Raw genomic sequence first — 11197 nt, 5'->3', positions numbered from 1 at the left:
AAAGCAATTTTGTAATTTCTTCCATCTTTTGTATTTACAAAGTTGCTCTTAATATACTTATACAACATCAAAGGTCATCAAGATCCTTTGAGTAATGGTGTGTACATAATTTATAAATTATAAAATGATTGCCCTATTGGCATAACTTGGCACAACTTTTAGCAAATTGCTATAAAAACCCTGAAAGTGTACAATTTTGGTGTCACCCATCCTTCTAACTCTTAAAAAAAGGTGTAATAATGCCTTTGCTAATTGCATGCAAAGGGAAATCAGGGTTCTCAGCCAAACACACAGCTGAAGATGTTACAAATGGAATTGATGGTCATGGTTTAACTTCCATTATTACAGGTTTTTTTAATTCTTTCTATGTCTTTATCTCAAGTATACACAATTTCTGGGACTTTTTGGTAATTTTGTTTCAAGATTTTATCTAGGTTTTTGTTTACCATCCAGTAGAACAAAAGTCAACACTTGAACTCTGAGAAAATTTTGATTTTGTTTTCTGTTTGATGAATTTAATTCATTAACTAGCTAATGAATATTGTCTCTGATTTAATCTTTTTTTTTTATTGCTTAAAGCTTTAGAAGTTTACTAGTTTGGAGCAATCATATAAATGTTGTTTACATTTTTCTGAACATGTGACAACCATTGTTTTGAAAACTGATTGGCCATCATACTAATGTCATTGAACTGACGACACTTCTGGTTGACTGGTCAGATTGGTTGAACCGGAAAAAAGAAAGATGACATCATAACTCATTCGAAAAATATATGCATTACAAAAAGATGCCACTGTTACGTTGGTTATATTCAAAACAAATGTGTATATATATATATATATATATATATATATATATATATGCGTGTGTGTGTGTGTGAGAAATCCCAAATTAAAATCTTATAAAATACAAAATATTTTTTGTTTTCAAGGACAATGAAATCTAGCAATGACTAGATGTATGCGAGTATGCTCCGTTGATGCCACGTTCATATTATTCCTCTTGTACATTTACTGTTTACAGGACCAACAAGTGGTATTGGCCTAGAAACCGCGCGTGTCCTAGCTTTACGCGGTGTACATGTAGTTATGGCTGCCAGAAATCTAGAAGCAGCTAGCAAATGTAAAGAAACCATAATAAAAGGTTATCCTAGTGCCACCATTGATGTTATGGAGCTTGATGTAAGCTCACTAGAATCTGTAACAAAGTTTGCAAATGAGTACATTTCCAAGGGTCTACCACTCAACATCCTCATGTAATATACACATACACACATTTTTCCTTAATCGTTTCGAAAATTTGATTTAGAGTTGTACAAGTCTAATGGATTGATTGTTGTCATTTGTAGTTGTAATGCAGGAGTGATGGCTCCTCCATTTTCCCTTTCTAAAGATGGAATCGAGAGTCAATTTGCGACTAACTATCTTGGTATGTCTTAATTTGTACTAATGTTATGTATTGTCTATGTTTCATTTCATATGTCACGCCTTTGTTTCTCCTAGGAAAAGATTATCATAAAAGAACTCATGTTTTCTTCTTATAACTTAGGACATTTTCATTTGACGAATTTGTTGTTGGATACAATGAAACATACGGCTAGAAGTTGTGGACAAGAAGGGAGGATCGTTTTAGTTTCATCAGTGGTTCATAGGCTGACTTACAAAGAAGGGATCATGTTCGACAAACTAAATGAAAAAAGGTATAATGAAAAAAAGGCATATTTTAGAGATAACATAGAGAGAGAAACTAAAAACGAATCAGGTCAACTGATCGGTAGCTTCTCATTAATGACTAACAGTTTATGTATACAACGAGTCAACTAACAGATGCTAACAACTATTACATGACTGCAAGTTCAGTCCCCCTAGTTATCAAAAGTACAATTAAGTCCCTCGACTAATTGACACGTAACATATATGTGCATTCTTTTATAGTACTAACTAGAATAGTAAAATTCACCTAATATACATATTGCTTTATCGGATTTTCAATGATATAAAATCACCATAAATATATGATGGATGGATGGAGATGGAGTCCATAAACGGAGAACATGAGTCATTTTCTAGATTTGTCTAGTTTTACCATTCACGCTTGCCACTTTTGATGTCTCACATGTATTTATAGACTTATACTAAACAGCTACACATTTTATTGCACAATACACGATTTAGCACAAGCGGGACGAAAGTGGACATAGAAAGTGAGATAGCAGACCCGAAATCTTTGATATATCGCCGGTCATGATACTTGAATTCATCTGACATCCATGTGTCAACTTTTTCAGCTACAATAGTTATTATGCATATGGGCAATCAAAGCTTGCTAATATTCTACACGCGAAGGAGCTAGCAAGGCGCCTCAAGGTATTTACTAGGATTGATACTCAGATATAGTTGTCACGTATAATTAAACCAATAATTCTTATTGTTGCAAAGTTGAGTTGTGACAAGTAGCATGTTTATGTTGAATGTAGGAAGAAGGGGCGGGCATAACTATCAACGCGTTGCATCCTGAAGTTATTGCAACCAATCTTTCACGTCACTCCAACTTTATGTCAGGTAATCACAAGTTATTTGGCTTGGGATTTTTTTTCCAAAACCTGGTCTTTTCCTTGTTTATGATGTTAGCTTTATCTTGCCACTTTTTTGAAATAGTTGTCTTATATGGAGTCTTCAAACACTTTCAAAAGAATATCCCACAGGTTTGTTCTTTGGTCTCTTTGCATCTTTTCTGTTTTCATCTAGCGGGTCCTGGTTAAGCGGAAATTGGACCCACAAAATACCAATGTCATTTTTAACTGATAACTGCAAGTCTGTAATGTTGAGTTTGGTTTCAGGGAGCTTCAACAACATGCTATTTAGCATTAAACCCAAAGGTGAAAGGGGTTAGTGGCGAGTATTTTGCTGATAATAATGTGTATAAACCGAGCGATAAGGCCAATGATGCTGAGTTGGCCAAGAAACTATGGGAATTCGGAACGGAATTGACCAAGTCAAAGTAATGTTTATGGGAGTTGATACTGATACACTACATGTTTTATTATTTTATTCTTGTGAATATGGTGGATGATTGTTTATGTGTTGTTTGTGCATGATAATTTAAAACCAGGGTGTGGTGTAATGTGTTTGTACCCCTGGTTATACGTAACGAGTAACGTTGTATATGAATATATAATTATGTATAAAGAATAAATGAATATGATAAGGCTTTGTCTTGCTTGAAAAATAACATATTCCGGCAAATACTTAGTTCTCTCTGAATCTCCGAACATTTGACTATGGGATTCAACTTGTTGGCATGATGATGTTTCGGAACGAAAGAAGCATGCATTGTTTGAAATACCATGATAACAAATGGCTGGTTTTTTGGTTGGGCTTCAAATCTGAGTTAGTCGCTATCTAAGATAGTGAATTCAGAGTTGAAGTCGCTATTCACTTTGCATAATCTAGTCGAACCAAAGTTCCAGTTTTTGACTTTTTGTTGTTGAAGTCGTCATCTCAGATAGTGACTTCGACTACGAAAAGACAAAATTCTAGACACTTGTCTATTCTAGTCAGATTTTTGTCTATTCTAGTCAGATTTGCGTACTCCTGGAATCTAAAATTCGTAATCTTATATAGTCACCACTCACCATCTAATTTTTAAAAACCAACAAAGAAAACCACTTATTTTTCATCATGCATTTTCAAAAGAACACATTTAAAAAAATCATTGTATAGTTTGTAAGAAGTTGAAGATTGGTGTATTAACATATGTACACAAACAATCAATATACCACAAAACCAAATTACATACAATTGAAAAAAAGAATAACAAATTCAAATCTTCTAACAGTCACAATCTTCTTACTGAGCTTTGCCAAACTTCAACACATTGTTCATCCTTCCTAGTAACAAACATCTTGTTCCCTCCGAAACCCATGTTCGTGATCCTCTTTCCACCCAAATCCTTCACTCGTCCCAACACATTCTTCCGAAAGATTCGATCTTTACCATCATTCGACGAACCCATCAACACCTCTGACCATAACTCCAATTTCTCTTGCTTACCACAAAAAACTTGATTCCCATGAGTTTCAATCTTGCAACCAAACCCCTCTTTGACTTTCTTCCCATTGTTGTTGACTTTCCTAGTGTCACCAACACAATTCCATGAGTCACAAGATCCAAAGTTTCTTAAATCAATGTAGGAAACCTCTCCTGAGTTCACACCAATCTTGAAAACAGCCGAAAGGGTATCGGAAACCGCGATATCCGAAAAACAATCAACCGTTTCCTTAGTTTCCCAAACCGCATTTCCGGATCTTATATCCCAAAACTTTATGTTTCCTGACACACCTGAATGACTACTATGAGACCCTGAAGCCATTAACAGATTAAGACTAGATACCCAACATAACTTAGTCGATGGAATAGCCGAATCAAGATCGGCACCGAAGATTTCATTACGCGCAATCTCGGACACAACTTTGAAACTATTAACATCATAAACCATGATAGTGTTTGAATTTCTTCTACCAGATTCAAAACTAGTGAATAATAAGTCTGGTGACATCCCAATTGCTTGAACCGTTGAGCTAGATTTAGTTGCATTTTCCCACTTTAAAGTTTGTGTTACAAAGCCCAAATCAAGATCAAGAATTTGCAGCCCAGAAAAGTCTGTAGCACCAGCAGCCACAACATTATGGGACAAAGCTAATAAAGAATCAATAGCTGCAAAACTGGTCAAAGTTGTTGACTTTCTTTGTAAAGACCAGTCAAAAGATGTAATCTTGCTACCATGTGAGACATGAACTGACCCATTTGGAGTTGCTGCAATAGCAGAAGGTGTATCCCTACCACTTAAAGGCAAAAGCTTTGATTTTTCTAAACCAAAAGGTTCAAATTGAGATGGGTTTGACTGAGTTTCAACAAGAAGATCACTAATTCCATAAAATCTTGCTTCAAAGATGATATCTTGAATGTCAAAATGTTTGGCTTTTGATGGGAGATTGCCTGTTCTTAATAAAGAAAGAAGAATTGAGAACAATTCAGGGTCTCTATCAATGAAAGGGATGGTGTTTGGTTCATATGAGTTGAAAAGATTGGACAAAAGGGTGTTGGAGCCACCTATGGTTATGGTTTGTTTGGTGGTTTGAAAGAGTTGACCACCCACATCAATGGTGATGATATTGTTGGAAACTTTTTGGGTATTTTGTGAAAGTGAAAACCCATTTGAGATAGGGGCTGATTGTGAGAAAGGTGGCATCTTTATCAAGATTTGAGATTGTTGTTTGAGTTTTCTTGAAAGAATGAATGAATGAGAATGATAGTGGTGGTGGTATGTATGAATGATGGGAGGGGGGAGGTATGATTATGGCCTTATGGGAATTATATTGTGGTCAACAAATATGTTAATATGGTTGTCAATAATTGAGGCTGGTAGAGTGGTAGTTAGCTTTTGGAAGAAGGTGCCAAGCTGGACCATATAATTGGATGATTTGGTGGAGGTCTTTTAGTGTGTTTAGTGTTAGGGTGTCCGGAGTGGGGGCGGTAAACCCACCCGGCACCGCGCGTCATCCACCGCCAACATGTTTGCCGCATGAAGTTTACCGAAAAAGAGGAGGAGTTCGGTGAAGGTTTACCGATGCGGTGAAGAGAGTGGGTGAGAGAGAGGGGGTAGTTTGGGGTGGGGTCCATTCCAATCTCAACCAATCACATTTTTTTCCTTTTTTAAAAAAAAAAATAGTTTACCACTTCACCATTGTCTAAACCATTGCCAACCTTTTGAGCATAGTTTACCACTTTGACATGGCACACTCTCATTGGTTGAATTTTTAGTTTGCCACTCTCAAGTGTCTAACCACTCTTTACACCCTTAGTTATTTGGAGAGATTCCAATCAAGATGGAATATGCCACATACCATATCTATATGCAAACCTGCTAGATTATAGTTATATACAAAATCAGTTTTAATACGTCTCGCTTGCGTTATGTGCATATAATGTGTGTATATATATGTGTAGCCGCTCGGTGGGCAAAAGTGAAAGTGCACTAATTTTAACGTTATTTTACTAATTTCTTGAAAATAACATTAAAAGAGAGGAATGGTTAATCATGCATCATATGGTGGCGTTGATGGCCAAAAGATAAGGGAGTACATGCACTAATCGGCATTTGTCTTAATTGCTGAGTGTTACATCTCTTATGTCCAAGGCTTGATGCAAAACTACTATCGAGTCGGGGGTCTCATTGGAAGCAGTCTCTCTATTCCTACGGGGTAGAGGTGAGGCTGTCTACATCTTACCCTCAGACCCTACCTTAGTTGTGCTATTGGTGGGATTTATTGAGTATGATGATGATGACAAAATCAGTTTTAAACAAGTCTTATATATAAATTATATCTCTTGGGTTACATGTAATACATAACGCTACTCGTTGTGGGCTAACGGCCTTGTTCACATCAGTTAGTAACGCGTTAAAGCCCGTGAACACCACGTTGTGGGCGTTAACATGGGGTCACGATAATCGAAGGGGTGCCAGCCCTTTAACGGGCGTGAGAGGTAAGGTTGTTGGGTCCACCCCCAGTAAACCAATCATTTTTTTTTTCTTTTATTTTTTTCTTACTTAAACCATAATGTGATGGTTAAAGTTTGAATTAGTTAAAGCTCATTGCCTCTATGATAGAGCGTTATACATTTTTTAGTTAAACCACAACACATATTCAGAGTGTTTCTTCAAACCGTCTCTTTCTTTCTTCGTTACATGTGATTACAAATTTTATACGGATTTTATACTATTAAATATGCATCTATATATGTGCATATAATAAAAAGTTGATGGTTTTCTATTACTTATATTCGAATGCACATGTTAAAATATTTTTTAAAAACATTTAATTAATGAAAGATTATCTTTTAAGTTAGTTGTTAACGTTTAAAATAGATGATTAGAAAGGGAATTTTGTGCAAGCTGTCAAGTAGCAAATTTCTTACTTGTGGGGTCATAGTTTAGCTACTACTCTTTGTTTGTTTGGTATCAACGTGTGAAGTAAGTTGTTTATTCTTTAAACAGCAATTGATTTGGATTCATTAGCCGTTATTCATCTATGATTTTAAAATTAGACCCGTAGCTTTAAGGGTTCATTAATTAAGTTGGTTTGATTACTAGTTTCCACGTGTTTTGATCAATTTTGCTCTAGTTTTTTTACCGGTTTCATCAGGTTCACTCATAACCGACTAGTTCATTTGTTGCTATCCAATAGCTCGTATCCTTGGTTTTAAAAAGCGCGAAACGCACAAAAGCGACGGGGTCTAAAACCGAGCCGCAAAGCGCAGAGAGCAAAAGTGGTGGGCTTTTCGTACGCAAGGCGCAATGCGATTATAATTTTTTTATGTATTGTATATGTTTCTAGGATCATTTACCTGATATTTAGACACAAATAAGTTGTATATATGTTTTAATATTGTAATTACATACATGTACAGCCTGAAAAGCATGATTTACAACAATCTGCTGCACAAAATGGGTCATGTACATGAGGCGCGCGCCTCAGAGTGGATTTTTCAGCAAAAAACGCGCCTCAGCTACGCTTTCTGTACAACCTGCGCCTCAGACTACATAAGGCGCTGAGATTTGCGCCTCAAGCGCGCTTTTTTAAACCAAGCTCATATCAGCACCAGTTGCACATTATATTATGAAGTTGAGACGTCACGGGAAATATATTATTATATCTTATTACTTGCCAATAACCATAAGAAATTCCAATGGTCAAAGCAAACTTAAACCTAGTTTAACCTTTTACCGGTTTTATCCGGTTCACTTACCGAGTTATCAGTTTTATTTGGTTAACTCATAAGTGACCACTTCATTTGTTGCCGGTCCATTAGCTCGTATACAAACTAGTTGCAAAACATATTATGAATGTAAGATGTCACACGAAATATATTATCATATCATATTACTTGTCAAACACCATAAGAAAATCCATTGGTCAAAGCAGACTTAAACCTGGTTTGACTTTTTACCGATTTTATCCGGTTCACTCATAATTGAGCGTTTCATTCGTTGAAGGTCCCTTTGCTCATATCTAGACTAGTTGCACAACGAATTTAAGATGTCACGGGAAATATATTATTATATCGTATCATTTGTCAAGGGTTAAGTTATCATACAAATGGTCTTAACATGCAAAATACCCTTAACATGAGAAGTGAAGGAGGATTTTTTTTTGTTTTAATTTTTTCTCATCTAATTAATCACGTATTTTAGTCCAGAATCCAAAAAAAAATCGTGGTTTTACAGTAGTAGAGTAATTACTCTACAAAATTACATAATAAAATCACGATTTTTTTTACATTTTGCAATTAAACATCTTCTTAAGTAGATGGGAAAAACCATCGTTTCACCTCTCATATTAAGGCTATTACGTTAAGGCTATTTTATACGTTAAAACTTATTTGTATTTGAACTTTATTACATGTAAAAATCCATAAGAAAATTTAATGGTCAAAGCAAACTTGAACTTTGGTTTGACTATTCATTTTGACTTTGACTTGAATAACAGCACTCGTGCGTGCATATTTGGAACATGCTATTTCTTGGTTGTTTCTATGAAATTTCTGACCATAGTCTTGACAGTTATCAAAAGCAAATAAACCATCTAAACATAGATTCTTTATCATTCACAATTTATGGTCACATAAAAGTCATATGATTGGACAAAATGGACTTCAAAATATCATTAAAAAAACTTCTATACAATGCATCAAAAGTAGTACCATGTAAAGATACAAAACATCATTACTAAAGAACCATTCTAACCATCTACTTGCCTAAACAAAAACAAGACATCTTCATAGTTTTATTGCAAAAGCCGAGCGATCATAATACACTTGTACATAATACTTCAGCAGTTGCACCATCAAGAGAAGAAAAAACGGTTCATATGATTAAAAACCCGTCGTAGCAAGTCAAATGATGCTCATCGAGCTACAATTGTAACGTCCGACCTCACATGTTTGAATCTTGAACCGCAGCAACCCGTAACAAAAGAAGTACTTATGATCTTTAGCTTATATATATCTACATATATATATGGCATTGCTAGGTATTATGTCTCTTTTAAGGGGAAAAAAGAGTTCTTTTTCTGAGTAGGAACACCAACTCCCAAAGGGTCATCAACATCTGTTTCTGATTCTTGATTTCTTGTTTTTCTTTGGTTATTTTTTCAGGGTTTCCAATCATTAGCTGACACCTGGCTGGACCATTTTGAAGAAAGACCAGCTCTTGATTGGCCCGTTTTCGTTCCCAGAAACATTCTCGCGTGTCCAATCGGATTCGGCTCCACCTGTACTATCAAAGTTGAACTCTTTAACAGACCCAAGTGTGTTTGTGGATCTATGCCTATGATGTCTCTGCCCACCCTCCCCACTGGAGCATTCGAAACCTTTCGCCACGTCATCATGGCATTCACGACCGTTCGCCACATCAGCAATCCGCCTCCTTTCAACGCATCTAACAACTTGTTCAGGCGTGACCTCAAATGACACCCTGTGATCAACCAAATGCGGTTGATCTGCATTTCTATAAGGTCCCATACTCGTGACCAGATACCCATCACGAGGTTTGGGACCCACAGGATCCGGGGTGTGTGGAGTCAACACCCCGGATCCTGCTTGTGATTCCCATTCACAAGGTGACACTTTCCCACTTGTCGGAAAGTGCAGAAACGGGGACGACGTCCCCGAATTCGAAATCACCGAACCCGGGGATTTCAACTGACCCATCGGACTACCCGGGTACAACATATACGATTGAAACTCGTACCCAACGACATTGTTTCGGTTACCCGAACCCAAATACCGCGCATACGGGACCTCCGGCGACGAAGGCGTAGTCAAATGAACCGACTCTGGAGGCGGTGTAAACGGGGCGGTAGACGGCTCCGTTGTGTACGTCGAAAACACCGGCGGGGACACCAACTGCGTCTCGTGTGCGTACGGGCCAATGGCAAACATATTACTCGTCCCACTGGGCGAAAACATGCCACCGGAACCCGCCGTGAATGACAACATGCCGCCAGGGGAATGGGTGGCCGACGGTGGCTCCGACTGGAAAAAAGACACCGGAGATGATGGTGGGGCTATAAAGGGTAGAACTCTTGGCGGCTGTTGAGCCGTGTTTGTAGCCGGCTGAGCCTCGGCTCGTGAGAAGCTCGGCTCAGGAACTATAGCCGATTCGCTGATTTTCTTGCTCTGTTTTTTAGATCCAAAACATAATGAAATGTTCCAACAACTTCCCCATCTTTTTTTCTACATATGAAAATATAAAATCAATCAAAAGATTCAAAACCCACAATTTATATATTTAATCTAACAGATTTGTGACATTGAAATATATATTTATTAAATCAAACACATATCAAGATCTTTAACTATGAAATATATTATCAGAAAATGATCAGAAAACAAAAACCCAGATCTTAAATTTAAAGAAAACAAAAACCCATCATCAAGATTCATCAAAGAACAAAACCCATCAAGGAAATATTCAAAAAAGCAAAATCAACTAAAAAAGATTGAATTTTTAACTTTTTTTTACCTGAACTGAAGAATCTTGAGTGGTTCTGATCTCAGCCGACTGGATCGCCGATGCGGCTGCGTTAATGGTATCATAATTATCATTCACCCCTCTCATCTTGTTGAACACGAAAGTTTCTCTCTCTCTCTCTCTCTAAAAGTATGTATGATATTGATATTGATCTGTTTTTTGATGTCAAACACGGCAATGACTTGAGATTTGGTTTAATTATTTGGGTGTAAAGTAATAATTATGGGAAACATAAGCTAAAAAGTCTAAAAAGGTGTTTTCATATGTATAGGGTTGCTAAGTGTGAGATTACATAAATACCCTTTTGTTACACATGATTTGGGATGGGAATTTAATAGGTACACCTGAATTTCACTTGCCTTATTCAATGATAAACCTTGCATTTATAAAGCTCACACCAAATGGGCATTTTTCATGTCCTTTTCATATCCTAGCTTCTCCATCTTATGAATGTGGATTGGTTTATCTTTTTTTCTTTTCTTGTTTAACAGCAAATATACTTACTTTATAAAAGAAAACAAGCTAAGCCAACATCATTACAAACATACACACTATTCATGTATGGTTAAGAAATAAAGAAATTTAAAAACCTTATTTTCTATGT

At 36.6% G+C, this 11197-nt stretch overlaps 3 protein-coding genes across 3 annotated transcripts; 1 reads left to right on the top strand and 2 right to left on the bottom strand.

Annotated features, from left to right (window-relative positions):
• Positions 1–206: 206 nt before the first annotated feature.
• Positions 207–3212, top strand: LOC110899588 (short-chain dehydrogenase TIC 32, chloroplastic). Its single transcript, XM_022146474.2, has 8 exons — positions 207–348; positions 1024–1255; positions 1349–1428; positions 1549–1699; positions 2288–2366; positions 2477–2561; positions 2658–2704; positions 2840–3212. Exons 1-8 carry the CDS (start codon positions 240–242, stop codon positions 3002–3004), a joined length of 948 nt encoding a protein of 315 aa, XP_022002166.1. The 5' UTR covers positions 207–239; the 3' UTR covers positions 3005–3212.
• Positions 3213–3722: 510 nt separating this feature from the next.
• On the bottom strand, positions 3723–5388 carry LOC110899586 (BTB/POZ domain-containing protein At5g41330). Its single transcript, XM_022146472.2, has one exon. The coding sequence runs from the start codon at positions 5248–5250 to the stop codon at positions 3838–3840; it is 1413 nt and encodes a 470-aa protein (XP_022002164.1). The 5' UTR covers positions 5251–5388; the 3' UTR covers positions 3723–3837.
• A 3310-nt stretch (positions 5389–8698) lies between these two features.
• On the bottom strand, positions 8699–10832 carry LOC110899585 (uncharacterized protein At1g76660). The gene is made up of 2 exons (XM_022146471.2): positions 10585–10832; positions 8699–10295 (listed from the first exon to the last, which is right to left on the bottom strand). Exons 1-2 carry the CDS (start codon positions 10678–10680, stop codon positions 9228–9230), a joined length of 1164 nt encoding a protein of 387 aa, XP_022002163.1. The 5' UTR covers positions 10681–10832; the 3' UTR covers positions 8699–9227.
• Positions 10833–11197: the final 365 nt, after the last annotated feature.

Source organism: Helianthus annuus, chromosome 13, assembly GCF_002127325.2.
Source record: "Helianthus annuus cultivar XRQ/B chromosome 13, HanXRQr2.0-SUNRISE, whole genome shotgun sequence".
NCBI classification, from domain to species: domain Eukaryota; kingdom Viridiplantae; phylum Streptophyta; class Magnoliopsida; order Asterales; family Asteraceae; genus Helianthus; species Helianthus annuus.
Note: the sequence above shows the minus strand (reverse complement) of the source record. Positions and strands in the feature narration are given on the sequence as shown.